At 37.0% G+C, this 27,726-nt stretch overlaps 1 protein-coding gene across 6 annotated transcripts in view; it reads left to right on the top strand.

Moving 5' to 3' along the window:
- Positions 1-27,726, top strand: part of SBF2 (SET binding factor 2) — a 234,905-nt gene that overhangs the window by 99,758 nt on the left and 107,421 nt on the right. For all 6 annotated transcript variants that reach the window (XM_033062209.2, XM_033062207.2, XM_033062210.2 and 3 more), the window contains exons 4-6: positions 10,838-10,951; positions 12,490-12,600; positions 14,882-14,987. In XM_033062209.2, coding sequence (XP_032918100.1) covers positions 10,838-10,951; positions 12,490-12,600; positions 14,882-14,987 — 331 coding nt within the window. The remainder of the gene's footprint in view (positions 1-10,837; positions 10,952-12,489; positions 12,601-14,881; positions 14,988-27,726) is intronic.

Raw genomic sequence — 27,726 nt, 5'->3', positions numbered from 1 at the left:
GTGGACTTTTAGGAAGGTTTGAAAGCAGAAATGTACCCCAGTATTAAATGTATTTCAGTCTTAAAGTTTAGTGTAGATCATCTGACACATTCCTCTTAAAAATTTAATGTCTGTCATATTATAAATAGAGAGTGAAATGTTCTATAGTAATTCTTTCCCAGCTGATAAAAATTTACAATGGCTGACTCTTCCTCCACTCTATGTATTTCATAACATAAACTAAATTTAGCAAACTTGTTATTTATCCTGTGGTTTCTAGCAGCTGCTTTTGATTCCCTATCCACATCTTTGAAGTAATGCTCATCACAGAACATCCAGTATTAACTTTTTTCTTATATTGCCTAAGTATTAATACAAAATAACCCAAAGTAAAATAACAATAAAAAACTGAATGCAGCAGGATGTTGGTTCTCATAATGCCATTCCTGGCTGTGTTGTAAAGAATGCATATTTTTCAGATGAACTTGCTGTGGTGAAATTTATTCTATGACTGCATTGTTTATAGCCAAACTTCCTGTTTCTTTCTGAAACCCAAAGAGAATAATTGAACGTGCCCTGTTCCATGGTCATTAGACAAGAATTCAGCACGTGTGCAATCTGTAGTGAAACCTAAGCTCACAGAGCACTGGGCTGTGACAGTAATGTTGATTTAACCATTCACATGCATGCTTAATTAAACAGTCTATGAAACATAGTGCCCAGGACTTGAAATAAAATCTAGACATTTGCACAGATAAATGCAGTTCAGTTTTTCCTGAGCTGAATGATATAACTTACTGAAGCAAAAGGAAGGTGAAATTAAAAAAAAAACCCAAAACCACAAACCCACTTCTTTCCCAGTAGCCTTCAACAGGTAAACCTTGCTGATACATAAGACTGGTCAGAATTCAGCCAGAGCAGCACATGAGATGTTTGGCTTGGCAGAATCATCTTCACAGAAAAAAAAATAAAAAATTGAATCAACCACTTGGAAGTTTCTGTGGTTAATTAAACTGGGAATGGAAAACAGACTCATTTCTCAGCCTGTGAATGCTACCAGAGAACCATCAAACCTTTTTGGAACCTTCTGCATAATAATACAAACCTTTTAGACACAGTTGAGTCTGAGAAGACTCAAGTCAAGAAGACTTCTGTTGTTTTGGTTCCCTTCATCCCTGCTTCAGTTGTTTGTTACAGGACAATTTGTAAATAAATGCTACCAGAAGTGTAGGAGTTTGTACTCACATGGAGTACATAAGTGGTACCATGATAACCTAGGGTGCAAGATTAATATAGCAGCTGTAAAAACTACACAGTCTGCAGGAAAAAAAGTATCTTCCCTGCTGTCTCTGAAAATTCTGCACTCAGTTTAGTCTCTTGCATGTCATAACAAGTTTTCAGGAGGAAAGCACAGGCTCTACTAATCAATCAGTTGATGGCTGATATTTTCAACTTCTTTCCCCTGGACAGAAAATGGAATGCTGTTTTCTTCGGTGGCATCATTGAATCATCATTTGCATTGTTGCAGTTCTGACTGACACAGAATTTATTCTGCATGGGTGCTGGTCAGTTTGATTAGCAAGCAGCTCTCCAAAAGGTGTGATAATACAAAAAATTATTGTTGTGAACTTCAGTCTGATTAATACTCTGTTTCTGTAGGCATGAGTAAGGTGAAGACACTCCATTGAATTGGGGAATGGAACTCCCTTGGTGTTAGTGATTTCAGGTGATCCAGCTTTGCCATGGAGTCCTTCATGAATTGTTCTGGTTTAGGATGCTTGTCTCACTCACTTGGCCCAGTAACATTTGCTAAAGCTAAATAAGGATATGTTCATCTGGGTTTAAAATGCAGCATTAGAAAGTTTGACCTCAGCAGCAGAATAAATTGGGTTGCAGGTGCACCCTACTAGAGGCAGTTCAATTGACAGTGATAAAGCTGCTGTCATTTAGAGGCATCCTGAGTATGTTGCACAGCAGTTCCATGTGCAAGGTTTCTCTCCCACCTCAAGTTCCTACATGAGTGTAAACAAATCTGAGGTACTGCACTGGTTTGTCCTTCCAGCTTCTTGTGTTTCCAGCACATGCTTGGCTTTAGCCACATTTCTGTCTGGCTTAAGGTGCTGTTTAGATTCTCTAGCAAACAGGGCTGGGTGCCTCGTTCACTTCCAAGATCTGCAGGAATTAGGAGGAGGAGAGTGAGCCAAAACATCTCTATTTCCCTTCTTCTCACAGTGCCTGGAAAGTTGGTTTTTTTAGGGGGGCTGGGAGGATGTAGAGTTGTGTGATGTCCCATTGCTGTATTTTGATGGCTTCTGTGGAATTCAAACCTGAAATGTCATTGATTTGGAAAAAATCTTGTCCTATCAACCAAAAAAAAATTCTACTTAGTTTATTTTTCTGGCAACTGAAACCAGAAGCTGTTGAGCAGCCAAAAGGTTTTCAGAAGAATCATAATTTAAATCTACAGAATTCACCCTTGAAACTCAGTTTCTATGTTTGTAGCTTTATTAATAATAAAAAGGTATATATTTGTATATGCATACATGCATACATTAGGTTTAGTTCTGTGTGGTGTACACAGTTTGCTGAAATGAGGTTCTTATTTCTAACAGCAGTTTCTGCATGTTACCACTTAGCAGACAAGGACTTGATTTAATACTTTTGACTCAGCAGATACTTCTGGTGACCTCAGTTGTGCTTCTCACCAGTTACGCAGTTAGAATTTATATTAACAATGTTTGGAAGAGCACCACAGATAGAATCTTTTTTGAAAAATGTTGACTCAGATAATTTAGGAACATAATGGTCAATTTGTACATTACTTTGCACTTGGAAAGAAATTTGCCCTCTCTTCCCAACCCCACAATTAACAAATTAGAGGATGATTTATGCCAGCAATTGAGCCTGTGCAACTGCATTTCTTGCATTGCAGAAAATCTGCTCAGGGAGATCAGCACAACACCCCAAACATTTGTTTATAACAATCTTGTTACCAGACTGTGTTGTTCTTGTGTGTTGTCTCAAGTGTATGTATATTAAAACACTGGGATCACAAATATAAGATTAAGTATATCACTCTGGAAAATGGACATAAGTAATAATTTACAGCTCTCCTGTTTCCTACCATTCACGTTCTCTTCCTCTCTTTGCCCTCCCTTGCAAAAAGAGGAAAAAGAACTTGTAAAAATCCCAAACCATAAAATGGCAGATTCACAACATTCACAGCTATTTCCTGAGTCAAGGGAAAAACTGCCAACAAGTGATTGTGCTTCATCAAGTTATAATTTTTCAGCTTGGACTGGAGAGTTGGTGATCCTGCTGTGCTAAAGCATATGCTGCTCGATGAGTCACTGATGTTTGGGTTTTACCAGAGACTGAGAACACTCAGTTCAGTTGTACCTGCTTGGTGTGGGAAATCTGACCCCTCTTTGGATATTAGATGAGCATGTTCTTCCTAAAATGAAGTTTAATAATTGTTTTTAGTATCCCAAATGCTAAATTTAGTCTGAAAGTTTCTTCATGTATCAATGCCCCAAAGCACATTTTGTGTAAAAAAACCCCAGTTTTAAAAGCAATGTTCAGTATGTTGCATCATCATCTTTCTGGAGCTACTGAAAGATGTCTGTTGTGACATCATATGGTGATTTCAGTAATGTCTTATTTCCTTTCTATTATGGTGTAAAGGCCAGGTTGCAGATAATTTTCTTTATAAGAAACAGACTTGTATTTTAATGTCCTTTTATACATTTAAGGTCGTCTTTAGACCAGAATTTAAATTTGAGAACAGTTGTACAGAGGAAATCATATTTCCATCTTAATAACTCTGGCAATAATTTCTCCTGCCCTATTCATCCCCTGGTTCATGCATTTGCACACGCATCCCCAAGCTGAACTCGTGCTTTTGCAGGGTACAAAAACTTGTGTTGGGTAAAGGTCACCTTGTCCTCTTAACTCCTGTGTTGTTGAACAGAGGCCCCAAGTTCAACTCACAGGACAAGGAGATGCTATCTTTTAAGCAGAGGCATTTCTTTGTCTGTAGAGATCAGATTCAGCTTTCAGTAGTACAACACTAATTCAGCAACTCATTAGAAATATTTTCAATACACTTCCCCATATGCAATTCAAAGGGATTAACAGTGTTTTAATTAACCAAAACAATCTGCGTGGGTAAAATTTTGCCTTGGTGTATGTCTACATATGTTGATCTATATTATTTTTAAAAAAACATTGTAGTGAGTTAAAATAGGGTATGAATGACAGTGTTGTTAGATTTGGTTTGCCACTTGTTCTGCGTGCATTTCATAGGTGTCTGCAGTTTTCTCACCTTAGTTTAGGTGTGTAAAGTTAGAAAGGGTGGCATTCATGGATCAAGTTAGCTGCCTTTGGAAAAATTCAGCAAGGTGTAGTAAACCTGAAGGTCTTAAAGCTGTTTGCTTATGAATAGTTCTTGCTAAGAATCTGGTTCAGCAGTTCTTTCCCATTCCTCAGTGGTAAGGTCAACACATTAAAAGCTGTTACTTAATGCTGTTATTATTAGTATATAAGATTATTGCCCCATGAGATTTCAGCATTTGCAGGGCAGCTCAGTGACATCACCTTGCTCTTCCCAGATCCTCTGGGACTCAGATCCCAGTGGCCTTTTCCAGACAGACACTTTGGCTGGGAAGCTGCGCTGGAACGTGCAGAGTGTGGGTGTGAGGTTACTTTGGTTCCAAAGTGCTTTCCATGTTCTTATGTGATAATCCATATCAACACCTTCTGGAGGCTTTCGAAGTGAGGTGTATTCAGTGGTAAACATCTAATAGATGGTGGGGGTGTACATTTTGTGTAGTGCTGGAAGGTGCATTGCAAACTCTTTCCTATCACTTGTACTCTGAAGTGTCAGTAGTGCATAGGGAGTGAACAAGGTGACCTGTCATAAAAACTTAAGATTACTCTATTAGATAAGTTTATGGTCTTCATGTCATTTTCTGTCTTTGAGCCTTATCTTTTTTAGTTAATAGGCTCCTTACTAAGTGTATTATCTCCATTTTGCAGTCATTGAATCAAGATAATGGTTTTTATGCTTATTTAATTTTTTCTAGTCTAAGTTTAGCTGGTGGTTCTGTTGCATGTATGCAAACCAAAAAGCAGATCTATTCACCTGTGGTTTTAACTCAGTACAGCAGATTGCAGGCAGGCTGCAGATTTGACTTCTGGCAGCAGTCAGCTTAGTTTATTTTAACTTTCATACATGTGTTAGAATTTATTGGATACATGCATTTATATAGTCCGACAAGTAAATAAAATTAATTGATGCTGAATGTTTTTTGGCCTTTGATTGTTAATAAAGCAGCTAAGCCTGTATTTGGCTGAAAATAAGACAAGCAGAGACCAAGTCATATGAGGAGAAAGGGATCTGTCCCAAATGAGTAATTGGCATAAGATTACTAAAGTAAACTTCAAATAATTTTTCCTAAAATAAGAAATTGAGTATGGTCTCTAGATCTTTGCTGGGCAGTTAGTAGAAAAACAACAGGCTTGCTGAACTTGGCATCATTTCAATGCAAAATTTTGCACAGGGCAAACTGTTTTTGACATAATGAAGTACTAGAGTGCAAGCTTTGTAATGAGAGATGTTCGTTCTCTTTCGAAGGGTGAACGAATTATTAAAGCAGAACTCTAACTTCCCTTTCTGCTCACATTGGATTTCCTTTGAGTTTCAAATAATACCTGCCAGCTTCCACCCTCAGAGCAGCACAGCTCCATCTAAGGCCTTGTGTTTTCTAACTTTTCTCTTAGTACCTCAGTTTAAATTGATTTTCCTCCCTCTGACATGAGGATAAGCCTAATTTTTCTCTGCTCAACATGAATCAGACCTGGCCTTCCAGATTCTGGAATAAATGGTGGCTATGATTCATGTGTTGCATGTTGATGGAGCAAATGATAATGCTGCACTCAGTAGCAGGGAGAATTTTTGGTACCATATTGGTAGGTCCTTTTGATATTTCATAAATTATTTTGGTTCCTAATGTTGATTTTGGCTAGATGGTTATCTTTAAGTTAAATGTCAATATTTAGAAGCAGAGCTGACATCTTAAAACAATGCGATTATTGTGGCAAGATTAGGGTTATAAAAGTTCAAGAGGAAACCTCACAGTTTGAAGGCTAGATCATGGCAATTCATATCTCTGTTTAATAAAAGAAGATAAGGTTAATATGAGTAAAGTTATTTTTTAAAGCTTTATTTTTTTTTGGCTGCCACATCTGTTGCCTTTAAATGAGTTGCAGTTTTTCACTGAAGTAGCACAAAATCAGTCACCTTTTCCTTCTAGAAGTTTGAACATAACCTTTTAAGCAGAAATTGAGACTTGCATGACAAGGTCTGGCATTGTCCTGATTTACCCCATGCAACATTGAAACACATCCAGTGTCAGCCAGATGTGACTTCCAAGAAGTGCAGTTCCATGGAGGTGAGTGGGAAGCACAGAGATGTTTCCCAGTCCATTGCCACTCGATGGAAAACTGGGAGTGGAAGGTCAACCTTTATCAGAGATCATGTAACCCACAAATGTTTTAACTTAGACATAAATGTACAAGAATTGAAAATAATTCATGGCTACAGGTACCTATTTCCTTGTTACATGCATGTTGCAGTTATTTAATATTTGTTATGTTTAATTTATTTAATATACATTTCACTGTTAAAAAAGTATTTTGCTCTTGATGAACTCCCATTTATTTGAGGAAAATATGCAATATTTTATTTTCATTTTTACCCTTTGTTTAATACTTTTTATTCTAATACCAAGCTTTCAAATTCTTATCTCTTTGTTTGATAAAATGCTGCAAACTGTGCTCAGCTTTAGACTTTTTTATGGATGTAGAGGGATTTTTAGAGCAAAAGGACACTGATTAAACAAAGCAATACCTTACTTAATGTGTATAAACCCCACAGGTATTCAATTTTAACTACAATAATGGAGAAGGTATTAAACCTTTTTCTAGGATCTGGGACATCATGCCTGATCTACTGGTGACTGCAGTTGTCAGTTACCTCATTATAAATGTTTGAATAATAAAACTCAGTTTGTCCAGTTTGGGCTTGATGCCATGTACATCCCTTGGCTAACCTGAGGAACAAATTGTTTTCAGAAAACAAGGAAACAAATAAATAGCAGAGTGATGATGAACAGTGGTGATCACAGTTAATTTTTCTAAACTGTTAGTTATCAGTCAGGGGTCAAAGCTGGTTTAATGCATTTGTTAATTCAGCTGCTTTTATTGAGCAAGTTCATAAACTGTGGAGTGATGCTGTTAGTTCAATTGGTTGGTTATTGTATATTTTAATTTACCCCATCACTTGAGGTCACAAATATGTCCAGTGACTACTTCTCCTATGCAAGAAGAAAGGCCAACAGTTGCAAGATGTGCACTTTCTAGTTCTGTACTCTCATTTTTCTAAGAACCTGTGAAACTGATTGTTGTGTCATTCTGGGAGTTGTGTGTGTGTATATATATCTGCATATGTTTTACTGTGGATGTGGGTGTGAACATTTGTTAAATTCATGAAGACATTTGAGTTTAAATATGTGTATTGGTGTGCTTTAACTGTACTGAACACACACACATTTTTTGACCAGTCCCTTAAGACACCACTTTATAGCTATAGCAACCAAGTTGAGCAAAATGAAAATGCATCCTATGACCTTCAAAAGAAGTTTCACCATTTTCTGAGTTTATCAAATATTATTAATGCAGAAAAAGAGAGGGGGGAGAAAAGAGAGAGCAAGTAAATGAATCAAACCCTCTGCTCTAAAACCAGGTAAGATTTTTCTGTTCAAACTTATGTCCTCAACCATGTTCTACCTATGCAAAAAATAATTTCTTGTTTAATTGTATTTTAATTTTAATATTTTTTTCTTATTTTAAAATTGGTTATCTTATTTTTTCCTATACTTTTTTTTTTTTGATCTTATGTGACATAAATGCTAACATTCAATACTTTGATGTTGCATGTACGTTTTCATCCAGGAAATTTTTTTGGGAAACTGCTCTAGGTACATAAGTCAGACATAGTTTGCAGATCTCTGCATTGTAATCTCCTTATAACTTTAGAAACCAAGTCAAGATGCAGAAGAAAAAAGGATTCTGGGTCATGTCTAAGTACAAGGGACCAAATATTTTAAGCATGGTGAAATCATGTAAAACCACAGGTCATGCAGTTCTTTGATGCAGTTAGATCAGTCTCAGTTACCTATTCTGTAGCCTGTGGAAAAGTCTTTTTCAGGACTTTATTAATTGGATGTTAAAAAAGAAAAAAATATTCATTTGCTTTCTCAAGGCATAGGTATTTCTGGACTAGATTTTAGATGTTCATCACCTGTTAAACTAAATGGATTGTTAAGGGTGGTGTTCATCCTAGGTTGTTTTCAGTAATCTCAGAGATGTTTTCCATCCTAAATGATTCTGTGACTCTGTGATTCTGTAATTTAAATTCATCTTTCAATCTGTGTATCCTTAGCAAGGCTTTCCATACCATTCATTTATTCTTAGTTGTAAAATGTATGATGCGTATGTAAAATAAAAAGTTATTGTAAAAAACCCCCAACATAACAAACTCATTTTGTTATTATTTATTAAAGAATATTTTTTCTTTAGATAGGAAAAGGGCTAAAGAAAGATGAAATGTGTGTGTGTCTGACCAGAAGTGTAAATAGAATCACATTTGTGGCTTTACTGCTTTGTAATTAGTATTGGTAGAGAATGCTTATGCTGTTAATACTTTGTTTGAAAAGTAGGTTAAAAGTCATGTGTTTGAAATGATTATCTACTTAGTCTAGTGACTCCTAATAATGTGCCTGTCAGAATGTTGAGCTGGGGAAGAAACACAGCAGTCACATTGCATTTTTCTGTAAATCTTTTATGAAGTAGGAGAGAGTGGTTTAAGAGTGTAAATGCTGTATCAGTCAGTATTGTGCTGCTGTTGTGCCCCAAAAGCTTTAAATCTAATTGTGAATTAATTCAAGACTTGATCTGAAGTTGTGTGGATTTTGTTAGAAAGGTCTTGTATGGAAAACTCCTCCTGCCTGAGGTTTCATTATCTTAGAACCATGTGGAGATGGAGGAACTTCCATGTTCCCTTGCCTTTAAGAATGTGGAATGTGTTTTAACTTCATTTTTCTGAACCTCAGAATCCACAATTTGTCAGATATCCAGAAACTGTTGTCTTGATGCCTAGAACTCATACTTTCTCTTTAGAATGGTTGATAGAGTAAACTTTTGCTGATAATTAAAACATTTGGGGATTTTGGGGGGCAGAGGGAAGGAACTATAATTCCTGTAAAAGCTCTCCCTGCCAGCATTAAAATGGATGAAAATTAATGAGCCTGTGTGGGATGTGTGACTGTTGAGTTGTTGTGTTTCTCTTTGTGAATCACAATTTTATCTTAGAAATGAGGTGCAAACTCCACTAAGCATATCCAATGTGAATGCATTGCTTGACATTTAGGTAAAATTTGATGTGGAAAACCAAGTGTTTGTCCATATGTGTTGTTGAATCAACTGGTTTTATTTTGGTTTGTTATTTATTTATTTTGGTTTTTATTTATTTTTATTTCATACCAACTGGTATGAAAGTGTTATACTGTATTAACCAAGCTATTCTGATTAAAACCAGAGTACTCACTCTCTTTTTACATAATTTTAACTTGAAAACTGAATTGTGGGTTAGTATTTGCCTAAAGAAAGTGTACATTCTGAATTGAGGTTGTGAAATAAAGCTCATGAACTCTCAACATTCCTGGCATTTAAGAGCATTTTTATCAGATTTTGTCCATTTAGGAGAAATGTTGGAATTTTTTAAAAGAAACTGAAATGATGAGTAGTAATGTGACAGAAATAGAAGGCAGATATTTCATGTTGTCATATGAAAATGGACATAATTTTTTCTCGTGTTCCTAATTAAGATAATACAATGATTTTTGCTTGGAAGAATGCTTGGTCAGAGGAACAAATAAAAGAAATGTGATGGGTGGTGTGGGGTTGGAGACAATTACATGCAGAAATTGGAAAGCAAGGACATTCTGTCATCTGAAAACTTAATTTGTCAAAGAATGTATGGAATTTTAGAAATGAAAATATTTAGTGACATCTTCAGCTTTGGTTATGAATAATAATAAACTATTTGTGATTGAATAAGTTCTGGCAAGAAGGTCATAACCACTTGCACAATATCATGAACAACTGCAAGTTTATCTGGACTGTGCTGTTCTCTTTTCTTTTGTAACCTTAGTGCTTCCTAAGTGTGAGGAATTTTTTTTGAGTAATCGGAATTAGTTTTCTGTGAAGAAATTTCTTTAAATTCCAAATTCAGTAGGTCAGGCTGGAGATGACATTACAGATAATTCCAATGTTAATGGGAATTCTGGAAGAAATTGGATTCTGCTAAGAGGAGGAGGACAACCAAACACTCTTTTGTGAATGCATGATCTGTGTGTTTGGAGAGATTGTAAATCAGCTGACACTTGGATGTGGAAGGATCCTGTTCTGTGATCCCCTTCTCTATCTAAAATGTGCATCAGGGAGTATTTAATGTGAAACAGTGTCCTATTAAACTGCTGCCTTAAGAGAACTGTATTTCAGGTATATTGGTGTGTAACTTCCAAGTGTGAGTTTAATAAACTGAATTACATTTAGAAACTTTAGGGATTTCAGGCAACCATTGGAGTGTGCTCCTGTTACTTGGTTTTGCTGCCAGTTTCAAAAATAATACAGTGCTTTACTGAAGCTCTGAGAAATGTTGACTTCTGGTAAAAATTCTAACATTTTGGTTTGAGTTTTCTTCCTGCTTATTAATTGAAGTGTTTCTGTTTTCAAGGGAACGAAGGAAATTGAAGGTGAAGAGGAGTCTGGTTTAATTCAGCCTGCAGAAGTGTTTGCTCCTAAAAGTCTGGTGTTGGTGTCCAGACTTGATTATCCAGAAATTTTCAGGGTAAAGAATTGCTATTTACAGTCTATCAACAGGAAAATCTGGTTTTAAATGAGTAACAATGACAGTACTTTTGATTTGAAATATCTCACTCAAGATTGATTTGGGATTTTAAAAGCAAAAGTATGTTTAGATAAACTAGATAAAATTCAACATGTGTGACAGTAAATAGCCCCTGTAGGTTAAACTACACAGAAGGAGTGGTGATTTTTTTGGACTCAGTGTACTCCCTAATTAAAGAAGTTATTAGGACAAAACCAGACAATATTTGACTAACTAGGTAATGGCAAATTAACAGTGAAAATCTAGCTGTCCTCCATATGTAAAGCAAAATATCCAAGCCTCTTCCAGACCAAATTAAGATGCATGGCAGAGATTTACAACCTAGGATTACTTTCAGCTGGTGAAATATGATTTATCTGAGATAAATGAAAAACTTAAATTTCTCCTAAGCTAATACATATTAACAGAAACAAATAAAGTTCAGTTTACAGATCAAGGGAGGAAATCATTCAGCAGTTGTCTTTAGACATTATGGATGATTGTGAGATTAGAAGTTCCTCATATCCCTTTATTTTGTCTCTCATAGTGGCCCATATTAAATGCAAAGCAAAGTGTGGAGGAATAGGACAGACTGTAGAAATAATTCTACAAAATGCTTTCCTAATTCAGTGTGAATAATTGTTAAATGACATCCTGAACCAGAGGTGTTGGTTGTATGGGGTTTTTCTGTAATTAGTTTACTTCCTTAGCATTCATATTTTACAACAGCCCACAGCACAGAGTTTCACTGTTTAACTATGTGTGATATGAGAAGTTACTGTTGGAATTATTTCTAAGAAGAGAATTACTAAAATATTTGCTGATTTGATAAATTTATAGCAGTTAAAAGGCAAAAGATTCTGTGGAACTGTTATTTCCTTTTGTCCTAAGGCTTCTTAGAATATCATGTTGATCTGGGTTAAATTATTGGTAAAAATGCTGAAGCTGTATCTGTGATTTCTCAATCAGAATTGGATCCATTAATACAATATGCTGAAATGTTAATATACTATTAATATAAAATATATTTACATTGATATGATAAAATAAAGCATGTAAATTAAATAACATATGGAATTGTTAGTGATTGGTACTGGTCTTAAAATGAGCCTCAGAAACTCATTGATTAATCAGTGTTCTACCCTGAAAACCAGTCAGGTTTAAGTCCATTATAGTTGAAAGCTCAGATGAAACTGTGTTGGTTTTTATCATTTTAAACAGTAACTTATACTAAACCACTTCTTATATAACAAACAAAGCAAAAGATTTATACCTAGAATTTCCTTTAAAAAGAACATACATCCCTTGTAAGTAGCCAAGCTAATTTTTAAAAATCAATTATTGCCTCTGTGGCAAATTACTTTGGTTGGAGAGTACTTCACTGCACTAGTAACTATTAAGAAATTATTTTTTTGAAATATTATATACATAGGTCATTGAATAATTTGTCATCTTCCTTCCCTGTATTGCAGTCTGATGTATTTTGTCAACCTTTCTAGGCTTGCCTTGGGTTGATCTACACCGTGTATGTGGACAGCCTGAATGTGTCACTGGAGACTCTCATTGCAAATCTGTGCTCATGCCTTGTCCCTGCTTCTGGAGGGTCTCAGGTAAATAGGGGGTAGGGGGGGAAAGGGTATTTTTCCAGTTAATTGAATTTATGAAGAAAACAAAAAATAAATTCTTGAGATATTTTTGAAGGAAAAAAGATCATAGTTCAGCTGAGTGCTTTCCCTGTGGCCTGTGAGTGCTTTCCCTGTGGCCTGTCTTCTAAAGACAGCAAAAATTCCATTCCAGGATAAGGTCAAAGGGTTAATTTTGTCACTGAGTTGGCTTTTACAGGGCACATTAACAAATTAAGCAGTTTGGATAAGTTTAGTTTTTAAATAATAAAGTGTTCAGGAATATTTTTGCTTGCTACAGAAATTTTTTTAAAGACTTTTTTTTTCTTTGCCATTTTCTAACATAGCCTTCATATCAGTTCATTTATGCATTTTTTTTTCCTTGATGGAGCTCAGGATTCCACTGGTCATTTCTTTGATAACTCATTTAAGTGTCCATTTTCATAATTTGTTTTTTAAATACTATAAAGTAACTAAAATGTTATTTCCTCGGAGGAATTAAATATTGCAAATAACCCATGCATTCAAAAATTAAAGTTTTATAACAGATAGACTTCTTTCTGCTTTCCACTTGTGCTTTCTGTGAGCAGAAAGTCAGGTTTGCTTCTTGATTTACTTTTTATAAATTATTCCTCTACATTTGTGGGGTTTTGATAAGCCAGTTGAGTCTTCTGTGTTTGGTTTTTACTTTATTGATGGGAAATTCTGATCCTTATTATGAGACATAGCAGAAAACTGCATTGCAGATGGCAACATTTTAAATTACAAATTAAATTACAATTACACACACAGCTTCCCACCCAACCTATGGATTTTCAACCCTCTTGAAATCCTGCAATTCCCTAATTCTGTTTTGGTTTTCCCAGACTTTTCTGTGCTGGCTTTTCCAGCAGCCCTGACTGCTGTGGAACTTCTGTCAGTACAGAAAGTGTCAGAATGTCCTGACAGCTCACTCAGGCTCTGCCTTGCTGCTCTCCAGGCCACCACTTCTCTGTTTTTTCTGCCCTAGGCTTTTGGTTTTCAAGGGGAGTAATCAGATTTTATCTCCTCATCAGAATCCCTCTTTTCCAGTGGTATTTGAGCCTCATATTTTTGGTTTTGGTGATCCACTTGAACTTCTGGCTCTGCTTCTATCCTCTCTTTTTCTTTCCTCTGTCCATAAATGCAGCTTTTCTCAGTGGCTGTTTGCTCTGCTAGAAGGGCAAGGACATGTCATGCTCCTCTGGTTGTTCTTCCTTCTGCTTTCTCACTTCAAATAAAACTTAAGTTTGCTGCTGTCAAACTGTCATTTAAATCAGAGATTAAGTGTTTCTCCTTTCTTGAGCCTTATGTTTCCAGGGCTGAAGGTGAATTCTGGTGAATTATAACCTTACAGTGGGAATACTCTTGTGGCATTTATTTCCAGAGACAGCCAGCTGTGAAATGGGTTACTGACCTGAGCTGCTGGGGCAGAGCATCTCTGTGCAGCTCAGGGACTGCTTTGGGTGTTCTGGGGAGATTTTTGGTTTTAGATACCTGCTGTGCAGCAGCCAGAGCTGGCTGCCTTCCTACACTGCCCACCTTTGCTGCCATACAGGGGGAAGATTTACCCCCCAGGAATGCCCCCCAGCCCATGGGAGTCTGGTTAGAGGGAGCTGCTTGGCATCACTCACTGCTTGAATGCCATGTGGATTTGCTCACAGGAAAGCAAGGGTATTTTGCAACTGCAGTGCTGCTTGGGATGTGATACTCAAATGCACTCCTTTCACTCCCTTTTCCTACCTCCCTCCAGGGAGGTATGTTCTTGTGCTGGGAAGGTGACTGAAGTTGTAATTCTGCTTCAATGTGCAGAGCAGGAGCACAGGAATAGCAGAAGTGTTCTCTTCAGTACCCACATGTCACAAATGTGTTCATGCTTAATGCACTTAATGCACACATGAGGAGGGTAAATAGTAAAGAAACTCAGTAATGCTGAACGTTTTTCTAATTCAAATGGATTTTAAACATCTTTTTTCCTGAGAGGTTTTTTTATTGTGTTGATAGAAATGCTTTATTAACTGCCTTCAAAACCATAACTGTTTAACTAAGTCAGTGTAAATGCAAGGGAGATACTATCATGCTGTAAATTCATGGAGACATACCACACTGTCCCCAAATTAAATTTCAGGTCTCTATTTGACTTTAAATTTCTGTACACAAAATAAATAATTTTTGCAGTATGAATCACTTATCTGTATGATGACAGCTTCTTCATTCTATATAAATTCAATTTTAAAAATTCTTTCTACAGAAATTGTTTTCTTTGGGAGCTGGAGACCGACAGCTGATACAGACTCCTCTACACGACAGCCTTCCTGTTACAGGCACCAGTGTGGCTCTTCTCTTTCAGCAACTGGGTATGTCTAGGTCTACTTTGAAAAAAAAATTACTTTTCTAAATTATAAAATGAGGTATTTTCTGTTCTAATTCAATTCTAATCATGTGCCAAGAAAGCTGCATGGTAAATATAAATTTCTTTCGAATGAAAGAATGACTAACTGTGCTTTTACCCCCTAATCAGACATTCAGAGAAGCTTTTGTGCAGCCTGTCTGTGGTAAGTTATCTCCAGTATTAGGGAATCATGGAATTGTTTGGGTTGGAAGGAACCTTTAAAGGTCATCTAGTCCAAACCCACCATGTGGTATCTGTAAGTTACTGGGGGCAGAAGTGAGCATGGCCCCTATGTAATCACAAAAACATGAATGTAAAAAATTCCCTGCTGCACTCCCCTTGGATACTGTACAAACTCCAAAGAAAACCAGGGAGGTTTGCAATAAAGCTGGTGTGACCAAAAAGTTCATATAGTTCTGTTGTTATCTGTAGTCCCAGTCTTTTGAGAAGATGCTCTAACACAATCCTCATCAAGTGTTTGCTTGTTTATTACAGTTACAACATTGCATCACTCTTACCTGGGTACCTCAGTACTGATCTTGTCTGCCATTAAATCCCAACACTTTTAGTCTTCATTTCTCTGGTTTGTGAAGTGACTTTGAACCATAAACTTATAGCAACCACGGATAAGGGCACAATTAATGAAACTGTGAACCTCAGTTTTACTCTCAAGCAACCAAATGGCCTCAGGATATGTGTTGTCATCCATTTTTTTACTCAGACAGTAAGAATGGATGGAAACCAGAAAAACAATAGTGAAGAACACTAAGCTTGTATCACAAAAAGCAGCATCAGATCTGATGAGCCTCAGTGCCATCTCCTTCTAGGATGATTTAATTGTATTCTTCCAAAAATAATATTATTCCAAAACATTTAATTTTTTTTAATAGCAGTTTAAATAAAAGAAAAATTGTGGCTAACATGGTATATAGGTGCTACTTCATCACAGTCCTGAGGTTTTACTTTGCTTATTGTGCCAAGATTCATTATGATTGCTCTGATCAGATTGCAGACAATGTTTTGAATATGGACAGGCCTAACAATTTTTCCCCTTTTCTGAAGACATGAAATGTGGTGTGAGGTACCATAAGTACAGCAGGTTACACCATGTAGTGTGGTATGTTTGTTCTGTAAATATAGTGTGTGTATATATCATAACTAATTAGAGACAGTTTTTTTAATCTGTTCTAGTGAAGGTTGCTGTAAATGCCCAGTTCAGAAAATGTCAAAGCAAGTGAGGCTTGCAGTTAGTTCTTAGGTAATTACCCTGTCTTCTGGCACCTGGCTATGGTGTGGCAAATTGGGATTGGAGTGTCACAGGATCAGGCTGAGGAAAACAATGAGGACAAGTCTGAAAAGTCATTGTATGCATCAGGTTTCTAGAGGGAAGCCATGGAGTGGGAATATAAATATATGCAAGAGAAAACTGAGGACCATCTTTTTCTCTTGTCTTACTAAGAGCATATTTTGCAGGGCAAGTTTTTAAAATTCCTCTCGTTGTGTATAGAAAGGAATAATAAAACTTTCATACGAGAATTTAACATTTCTTTCAAACACATATGGTCTAATTTAATATTGTTAACCACATGATATTAGAGGGTTAATATATACAGATGGATGTCATGTAAATTCCTAAATCTACTGCAGCAGAGTACTGAAGAGTTTGGAGTTGTACCAGGACTAGATTGTTGTGCTAGTAGTCAAAAATCCTTTACCTTTATATTTTGAGTTTGTGCCGCTCCTTACTAACTCCCTTTCACTTTCCAATATCTATACCCCCAATTTACTCTTTGCCTACCATCTCACCCTTCTTTTCCCATAGTCCATTAGCCTTCTTGGTGTCTGATTTGTGTGATTTTACTGCTCTTCTGCTTTATTTTCTTCTCCTGATTTCCAGTAAAATGTTTCAGGTTCCGCCTTTCTTGCTCTTCATGCCTTGGAAGAAGCATGAGTCAGTAAGCGCGTGTTTACCAGATGCACTTTCCAGTCCCAGTGCACATAAGGATAGGAAGAGCAGCAGAAGGAGGGGGAGAGGAAGGGAGATAAGGAATGAAAACTCACTGCTCACTTTTCTAGTTAGTGATGCTTCAACTGGCCTGAAGAAAGTGCATGATTATAAAGCTTGGCAAATCCTGCCACAAGAAGCTCACAGGCTTAGATGCTGTTTCCCTGAAGGGGATCATGCCAGCTCTTCTAAAAGAAGAGTTGTCTTCCTTCTCTTCTATTGTAGCAGAACTTTCTCTTCTCCAGGACTGTAAGAACTGTCAGGAATAGCTTTGTGTAGGCCCTCTTTTTGTATCTCCCTAGTTTTTGGTGTGGCAAGGGTGGCATGGTTGCCTGGAAATGGCTTGGTAATATTTAAGGAATGTGCAAATAAGTTGACAGGTAGATTTTTTAAAAGCAAGTACTAGAACACTTGGTAAAAGGCTGCTTTTCCCAACTCCTATTTCTGACCACTGATTTTTTTTATTTCTTTGTGTTTTGGGGGCAGGGCATTGTTTAGGTTTTTTTCCCATATGTGCCTCAGTTGCAAGGTGATATGTCTAAGTGTCTGGGGCTACAGCACAAATGGTAGAATTACCTTGTGTCTCAAAGGACACAAATTAGAAAATATTTGTGCTTTCATAGTGTACCTTACTTTCCAGAACAGCACAAAATTCCATTTCCATGTAAGTGGTGGGCTCTCATCATGTTCCTAATGCCAAGGCTTTCTAATTCCAAGTTTCTGTTTGGATTTATTGAAAAAAAGAGTTGTTAATACAGCCACACGTGCCTGTTTGCAATGGTTGTTAACTGTAAAAGGAGGACCAGGGAATATGAACAGGCTGTTTGAAGTAAATTCTCACTTATTCTCACCTTTCATGTAGTTTTATGAAGAGTTAAAGACAGTCAATCCAGAAGAGTGTGGTAGGACCTACTGGCTCATCCCTTTGAGAAAGTTTATTTTCCTAAGATAAGGCCTAATTCTTTCTGCTGGACATCACAGCTGAACTTGTCACAAGTTGTTGTGCTTCTTGGAACAATGTTCACACTTGCTCTGTTTTTCTTTCCTGGTTGCTTAATGTGTATTTGTCTCTACAACCTGGGCTAAAGCTTTCTGCTGCTGTTCAGTTCTTTAGTGGCAGCTGTTATCCCATCCAGTCTCGTGTTCAGGACACAAATACTGACCAGACCATCAAATAATGGCACATTCAGTTATTTCTCTGCTGGTACATGTCACTTCATTCTATCTCAATTATTAATAGAAAATTGAAGAGTAGCGAGAAAAATATTTGTGAACTGCATAAATCACCTTTTTAAAAATAGCACTTTCTTGGAGGAAGGTGGGCAGCAAGACAAGATGTATCACTATGAATAGATACAAAAGTAATTTCAAAATTTATTTTGAGAAGTATTGTGCAATAGTAACCTCATCATGCTTTTTCTGCTTGGCAGGATAACACTGTGTCAGGAGATGACCCTCCCTGTATTACCAAGTGCAAGCATATCTGGAAACAGACCTTATTTGTGCATAGGCGTTAAACTGCAGTTGGGAAAAATATCCCCAAAGGTTTTAAGCTTAGTAATGAGGAACAGCAGTGTTTGACTTTTTAAATCATACCTTTTTTTTTTTTTTTTTTTTTAAATTTTAAAAAGTCTAATATATGGGAATAGTGTGACAAAAACCAGGCCTGTAGCTGGATCACTAGAAATTATTTAATCAACAAAGGATTAGGTGGAAAAACAGGAATCATAAAGATACTTCTAAAAATTATGTGTGGTAACAAGAAGACTTTCAGTGCTCTTCTATTTCTTCTTGTCCGTTAATAAGATGGCAGATATCTATAGAAGCTCCAAGATGCAGTAGCTTTCTTCAGGCTCAAAGAAGATTTAGGTTATATTTAGGTTATATTTCTCTCCTGTCTTACTGCATTAACTGTACATTCCTAAGTTTCTGCCTTAAACTCTTCTCTTCAGACTCCAATCCTTCTTGCCTTCTCCATATGGGTATTCAGCAGTGATGTATTCAGTCCTTTGAATCTGAGACATGCACCTCCATCTCCCAAGAGGAAGCTTTTTGTTTGCTTCAAAAGAAGCCAGGGCACAAAATTAGTGACCTAAGGAGCAAAACAAAAACCTAAGGTTTAGCCAGCGCTTTTGATTTTTGCACATTTCAAAGACTGATAGGATGAATCACACTGCTAAACTGAGCAGAATGATTATGAAAATTTACTTTCCTGAAGAATTTCTCTCTCCTATTCAAATACTTAATTAAAGGCAAAAGAGTTTTCCTTCCTTTCCTTCTTTAGTCTCACATCAGGTCTGTTTTCCTATGTCCTTGTTTCTCCTATTCTGTTTTGTTTGCCTGTGCTGGTTTTCCTCCTCGTATCTTAAATTCACCACTCAAGTATTTTCAGTAAAATCATACTGACTTTGTGTTAAAAAGTAATTTCTTAAGTGGTGAAAATGACACTTCAGTAAATTCTGTTTTGAATCTTCTGGGTGAAGACACAAGGTAAGGCTGCTTTGGAATGCAGGGCTATGTAGAATAGAGATTAAATAGGTGGAATGACACGAACATGAGTGGTCATGGTAGGTGGAGCCAGGTTGCTTAACAAGCTTGTCTTTGATTTGTCCAAACTGATGTAACTGAAAGTGTTAAACATCATTATCCTTCAGCTTTTGTATGTGTCTTAAAATATTTTTAATTAGTAACTGTGTGTGTACCATTAGACAGTATGTGAAACCTCTAAAAAAGAACTCTTAAAAATAATGTAGTATAGTTGAAAACTGCAGTGTCATTAAATATCTGTAATTCCAGATCTCGATAGTGATTGATTGATGAAACTTCTAAAGATTATTACAGTTGCACAAAATATAAATACTAGGGTAGATGTTTGTGGTGAAGACAAAGTTGCTAAGCAGGGAAGTACTTCAGTACAAGCACTTTAAAATGCTCCACTCTAACATTGATGTATTTTCTTAATGTGAATATTCAATTCTGAATTTCAACACTGAGAAGTTTGGAGTGTTCTCTGTCCTTTTGCCCTGCTTGCATGTTCTTGCCTTTCTTTTGCATCAGAACAGATACTTCTCTGAGAGCTTCTTAAAATTAAATAATTAAACAACAACAAGCAAGCAAAGAGAAGTGAATTATTTTCCATGTTTCCATGGAGTGACACTGATAGAGATGTAGAGATGATTTTTGTTGGTTTAAACAGTCATGGAGCCAAACCCTGTTACTGTTGCATGGTCATAAATGCAGTCCAAACATTATGGTGGAATCATATTTTAACTGTCATACCTGTTCAGAATTTGTTGGAGTTGTGTATTCACATGTACAGAAGTAAAATAAATGCTGTATTTTTTAATTTTTCAGATTTTCTAGAAATTAATGAAGAACGGAGGTTTAGGATTTTTTTAATATAATGAATACACTGTAATTATTTTGTGTTAAAAATTTGTTTGGATAAGATCTTAATTGCAGCAGCATTATTTAAATTATTTTTTAATTGAGATGTGCTGCTCCAGCTCTGTTTTGATATTTGTATGTGCCAAGGGATTTTGAACTGACAGGCTTGCACTTTACAGCTTTGGTTAACTGGTGAAAACCACATTTTAGGATGGCTTTGTAGTTGTGCCAGGATCATGCAGCAGATGTTCTGCTCTCAGAGGAAGTCTGTGCATAGGCTGAGAGTTGAGCAGGCTCTGTCCTTGGTTCTTACAAGTGGGATTTCCTTTGGAAGCGATGTCCTGGCCTGGGCACCCCCAGCACTGCTGGGCACAGCTGCACAGAGGCAAGAGCTGTGTGGAGCATGGAAAAAGGAGGGGCTCCTTGGTCTGTTTGCTTGGGTGCTGACCCTAAGCTCAGCCTGTGCCCCCAGAGCCTGCCCAAGCCATGATCCTTGTGCCAGGCAGTGCATCCTCACCCAGGGGCTGATCACCTGCCTCGCTCTTGGCTCTTGCTCATGGCCTGGACTTGCCTTGTGGTCACTGTGGCTGAGCTGGCCGTGCCAGCCTGGCGCCCTGACTCATCTCTGTGCCCTTGTGTGGCTGTTCCAACTTGTGGCTGACTGTCACCGCACCTACCCAGCTCATCTTCTCTGGTCAGGGCACTGCCCCTTGCCCTCCTTGCTCCACACTCTGCCTTCTGTTCTAGAGGTGCTGGTCCCTGGCAACTGCTGGTTCTTCAATTTTCAGTGCTTACTTTCAAAAAGTCCTGAGCTGATACTTTGGTATTAGCTCTTCACAGTAAGTTTTGTTCCCTCTGATGCTAAATATCAAGCTTTATAAGTACTACAAGAGATGAAATCATGGACCACAACTTCCTAGTATAATTTGATTCAATGAGATTTTAAAATTGTATTATTTTCATGGTCTTAAAATATGAACACTGATTTCTGCATTCTGCACTGAAACTGGCTTCATCTGTTAACTAAGTTTCCAATGTTTTATTGCTTCCCAACACCCTGCTTCAGAAATTATGATGTGAACTACTGGAGCTATAAACAGTGAAAGTGTCCAGGCTATAGAGTAACATAAACAGTGTAACCTGTGATAATTGAAAAATACCTGTCAAATCAAAAGGAGAAAAACTGAATTATTGTGTGCCTCAAATTAGTTTATTTTTGTGGTAGCTAATTTGTAAACTCACAATACTTGTAGGACATGCTATACTTTACATTTTTATTCTGAATGGAAGTAAAAATAACCCTACTGCTTAAAAAGTGTAGTTTCCTTTAGAAAACATAAATCCCAAAGTAAGGTGGAGTCTGAAATGAGTATTTAAATTGTTGGTCATGTTACAGCTCTTACTGGCTACTAGAGGCCACTTTTTGAGAAGTGCTTGGGTTTTCTACTGGACTCTTTTTAGTTTATTCTATATCATAGAGCATATGTATTTACCATTTGCTGCTTTTTACATCAGTATTGTTCAGGGAGAAGTCACAAGTGACAGGAACAGGTGAGCACCAAGGACAGTCTCATACAAAAAGATCATGAGTTATTTGAGGTTGGAAGGTAAAAGATAATTTCTAACTAGGATGAGAAACATCCTGAAGCACCTTCTGTTGGGAATAATAGTGCAAAGCATTATCAGTACATTTAAGATGAAGCTTGATTTATTTGGGACTGTCTGATATAGCCTGATGGGAAAAGGCTGGACTCTTTCACTGTTTATAGACCCTTCAGTCCCATATTTCTAAATCCAGGATATATTAAAATACCCAGAATTTTTGCTTTTGACTTCGGTTTGTTGACACTTTGAGTAATGTTTTCTGTAATAAAATAACTTCTCATTATTTTAATTCTGGTTTAGGGGAGATAAAATGTTCAGCTTCTCATGTAATGTATTTTATGCCAACAGATGACAATACCAAATTACTGTATAAATGGGAAAAGACATTCCTGATGAATATATATGTGCATTTGGATGGCTGGGAGACATTATGAAAGGGTCACTGCACAGTCAGCACGTGAGCTGGCTTATACTTGTTGACTAAGAAAATCCTGGTGTCTTTGACATACAGCAAGAACATTTTAATATTTCATTATGTAGGGCAGCAAAGCAATGAGAGATTTAATCTGCAGAGCAGATGAAGAGTCCAAATGCAGGCATTTTCAGTGCATTAATACCTATAACAGGGAGATGCAGTAAGGATCAGTGTGGTGCCCTTTCCACATCTTATCTTTGTTATGAGAGTTCAGTGGATATGAACCGGAACTTTTTTTGACTGTGTCACGTTGTTTACAAACTGCTCACCCAACTCACTCAATTTCTTTCCTTTCCAAGAAACATTGTGTATCCTACATAATTTTTGTTGGTTTTTAGCAGCATGTGCAATTAAATGAGGACTATTTTATTGAAGTATATACACTTCTAATCAGTGTTTGATGTTAAGAAATTGTATACTCTCCAGCCTATGGGACCTGGCATCACATGAGTGGTTGCTGTTGGCTTATGCTCTAGTTTCAGCTTAAATCCCACTGGCTGGTGAGCTGCAATTAGCTCCATAACCCAGCCAAAGAGAATTTACCATTTGAGCTTTCCAAGTAGATTTGTGTAGTTCATCAAAGAACAAATAGATTATGAAAGGATTTGATGTGGCATTTACTGCTAATGGGGCCTTGCTGCTGCAAGAGCAGAACAAAAGGAAAGTGTTCTTTTCAATGCTGTTAGAAATAAAGGGACATTGTCATAGTGAGTTTTATACAGGGACTCTTCTGCACTTCCCAGTAAAGGCACTTTATGTATGGACAGTCACTGAGGCTTCATTTTCCCAGCAGCACAAACTGCCAAGCAGATGATCCTGTCTGGAATGTCCACTTCCAGTTGCACAGTGCTGCCCTATCTGCTTTGCTAAACTGGTGCTTGACTCAGCTGTGCTGAGCAGTTTTATCTCACCAAGTTAACAGAAAATGTTTGGAGGGTGGAAGGAGGGAGAACCACATCTGTCTGATGCTGTAGTTCAATCAGCCTGATGGCCAAGTGCTGCAGTGAGAGCAGACCCATCCCTCTGCCAGCTTGAACTCGCTCCTCTTGTGAGTTTTAGTGTAAGGAAAGCAGCAGCAGCATCCCTGTCAGAGGGAGCCATCAGGGCAGATTTCAACCAGGTTATGCCAAACTATTCCTTCAGTACATCCTGCTCTGTTTCTGGTTGTTTGACATCTGTGGATACCCTCTTTGGTCAGTGCCCCCTGAGATGCTGCTGCTGTGGTGGCAGCTGGCAGGAGTCTGTAGTGAATTGGAGGCACTATAGTTCTTATATCCAGTATTTCCTGCAGTGTTTTTCAGCACAGCAAATACAACATAAGATGTTCACTTAAATCCACTCTGAACTTGTATTACTCTTTTAATGAGACAAACTGTGCAGTAGTTTATTTTAAGCAAATTATAAATCTGAGAAAACAAAGTTATCTGGCAAAAGTAAATAAACTTGAAGCTGTGTGTTTGATGAAGTGCTGTAGTTAATGAGCTTTTTTTAAAAAAGGAAACATTTCAAATAAGAGAAAAAAATTATACAGTACAGTTTGCTCTATAACATTTCAATGACATTCATTTAAACTATTAGGTAAAAATTTGTTTTGAGAGATTTGCAAAGAGTTCTTTTCTATTTACAGCAGGACTTCAGAAAACACATCCCAGAGGAGTGTAAACAAATTATTGTTTTTCAGAGATGACCACAATGTAAGCTCCAAAAAGCAAATATCTAATAATTAGGCAAACAAATTTCAAAAAGATGTAAAATAACCTTTTCTCTGCTTATAGAAAGTGATGAAAGGGATCCTACTGGGAACAGATTGCTTTTCCCATCTATTTTTGCTGGTATAAGTGCAGTGAGAACTTTTCTCACTATTCCAAAGCAAGCTTGTCAAATCATAACAACTTGCCTTACTGCAATTTCCAAACTTCAATGTTAATAACTGTGGTGAGAGGAAAAGAAAAACCCTTCTATAGACCTTTACCTTTTTATATTCAGTCTTGTAAATTTTCATTTAAAGTTTTACTCTTTAGTTGCATTTTGGGCTGAAGTATCACTGTCTCAGGAGGTCAGGAAAATCTCAGAGAATTTGACAAAAGAATTTTTGAAGTTTTCTAAATATTTTGAAGAGAATTCAAGCATGGTCTTTCAAGAAAATAAAGTGATTTTTAAAATTTTCACATTTACACCATTTCACAGTTACTTCAATTTAATATATGTCCTTTTATGCTTCGTGAATATCAACCAACAGTGGTTGAAGATTTTCTTACAGAATATCCTGATCAGCCACATCTGTTCTTGTTGGCTTTGCATTTATTTGGTTGTGTTCATATAATGCTTCTGTAGTAAGGTTCCTTGAGAAAGGCTTTGTAGTCCTGAGACAGGAAACAGGTATGTTTGCAGTCCCTTGTGTATCCTTGACCATTTTTCCTGTGTACAGTTCAAGAAAGACAATGCTCTTCTCGTTCTTAGATTTTTACTTTCTAAGGATCCTACTGGTGTTACCCTCACTCTGAATTGCTTTGTTAAAGAACACTTTTTTCTGCTTTAAGTGAATCCAGGCAAATGATGAAATCTTAAAAACAAATCACGTTGCTCAAAAAATTTTAATGCTCCTTCTGGATTTTAAAATGTCTGATAGTGGTTGAATAGAATCCTCCTTTACCTTCCACTATCTATGAATCAATTTGGAGGGATGGTAAACTGCTCTATTTTTGATTTGTTAAACACATCAGCAGTTGCAAATAATTTCTCAAATCTCAATTTTAGATTTGCTGTCAAGATAAAAAGAGATAATTTTGGCTAATCAAACTGCTATAAATAATTTTTGTAGCGTGTACTTTTTTTTATGATCTATCTTTTGATGTATGTGGAAAAGAAGGTTTCACAAAACATTTGGTTCAAACAATGAAATCATCATTCTTGAAAGGGCAATTCTAAACAATGAATGGAAGAAATTCACCTGTAAAAATTTCTAGAAACATGGCACTCTCCCACCTCTGCTCATGAAAATTGAGCAGTATTTCAATTCATTAGGGTGTATCCATTATCCCAGTCCACTCAAAATTCTTTTACAGAATTTCATTGGGTTTCTGTCAGTGTGGACCTGTGCAGGTGCACAGAAATTCTGTATCCTGATATTAGTAATTATACACATAATTAGCAATTAATACACAGATTGCTAGTAATTAGGATTACTGTTTATCTTTATTAATGATTTTTTTCAGGGTTGGAATAGTAGATACTTATGGGAATAATATCCAGAACAAATAGCATGCTGTTTTAATTACCTTTCCAAATAACTAAATAACTAAGCAGAAGATGAGATGTGAATTCAGACAAGGAGTTAAACCATATTTCAGCAGAATAGAGTATTACTCAAATCTTAACACCTGCCTGCATATAGAGACACACAGTAGGAGAACAAAACCTTCTGGTTTAATTTAATAACTAACAGTTCAATATTTAGAAATAGTGCTTGCTACCCTCCCTCCAGAAAAAAAATACTGGTCTTATATCTGATTCTTCCCCTTAAATAAATCTATTTTTTGTGGCAGCCATCAAACGTAACCTGTTTATATGGGCCAGACTTAAAATCAGTAGCAAACTTTTGACTGGTAATGCAGGTTATGTTTGTATATTTGTGTAATTCAGCTTTCTGCATGAAAATGGCATTTACCTCCCTGCCACATGACTACTTTCTGTATGTGAAAGGGTTATTGGTCTGGTTTACCTTCCCATGTCTTTTCTGCTCTGTCAAGAAAATTCACTTAACACAGTTATACTAATCTTGAGCTTATCAATCTCCCTTTGGGTATGTAAAGCTTTAAAATACGTATAAGAAATGGTATTGCACTTTTTCAGGGATGACAACCTTATCTAAATCTTCTATTAAAAATTGTATTTAGCTTTATCATTGTCTCTGAAAAAAATCAGTGATTGTGTTCACTCAGTGTATTGGCAGAGTTGTATTTAGAGGCTCAAGAAAGCCAAAGGGCTTTTGCTGCTTCTTTAAGTAGGTCTGCAGAGGGGTTTAAGGACATTGGCAATAATGGAGTGATATCAACATGCAAATGACAGACAGACTGACTGTTTTCCTGAGTGGATCATATGCTGGGCTTAATCCCTGTTTCTTTGTGCCTGTGTGATTTAGGGCTTGGAGAACAACCATCTGCTTGACTCGGTGTGGACAGAACAGAGTGGATACTGCAGAACTTTGGGGGAGTGATAGCTGTAGGAATATTTATCCATCAGCTGAAGACATCTTTTTTATATTTATCTCCTCATTTTCACAGTCTCTTCGATAGCTTTTGATGAGCTGTTGGCTTCAGTGGTGTTTATAGCAGAATCTTTCTCTAAGATCCTCCTGTTTCCTCTTCCCATCCTCCCTAGACAATTTGTAGGGAAGCCTTCATTCCACCCTTCTTACAAAGAACGTGCAGAATTCATGGTTCAGATTCTGAATTGCCTTCAGCTGAGTTCTCAAATCAAAAATGCATCTCTGGAAATGCAGCTTGGCTTCAGTAGTGCATGTCACACCCGTGCTTCCTTCTGTGTTCTCAGAACTGGGGATGAATTCATGAAGTGCTGCATTCTTTGAGGGAGTCTCAGCTGAAGGCTCCATGCTGTAGGGATTGTTTGTCTTCCTCCTGAGTCTGACAAAGCCCAAATAAGTTCATGTCTTGGGGTACTCATCTAAGTCATGTCTCTGTTTCCCAGCCAAAAAGCAGGATAGATTAACCCTCCCAAAGCTCTCTACTGGCACAGCCAGATTGCTCCCCATTTGTGAGCAAGCTTGACTGTGATTTAATCATGGAGTGTGCAGTCCTGCTGTAGGAACAGACCTGCATGCTTTCCTAAATGCAAATTGTACCTGGGATGAGTGACATAGCAATCATTTGGGTTTCACTCTGTGTAGTTGATTGGAGATGCTGTGTGATTTTTTGGGTGGACAAATCAATGCAATTTGGCAGGGGTTACCTATGTGAGTATTGAGTAGAGTTACTGCCTCTTATTTACTAGTTAAGCTTGTGTTTTGGTCATTAGCAGAGTTATGCAACCACATCTAAAAATAAATATGAAAAGAGTTTTTGTTTTTCTCTACTCTTTTCCTAGTTATCTTTAGAGCTTGACACTGCCTGGCACAGAACTTGTACTATGCAGTCTCCAGTGGCCTTTCAGAAAGGCTTTTCAGGCTTTGTTGACCCATTTCCTGGATTAGTCTGGCTAAGTTATGGATTATTT

Source organism: Catharus ustulatus, chromosome 6 (genome assembly GCF_009819885.2).
Source record: "Catharus ustulatus isolate bCatUst1 chromosome 6, bCatUst1.pri.v2, whole genome shotgun sequence".
NCBI lineage: Eukaryota > Metazoa > Chordata > Aves > Passeriformes > Turdidae > Catharus > Catharus ustulatus.
Note: the sequence above shows the minus strand (reverse complement) of the source record. Positions and strands in the feature narration are given on the sequence as shown.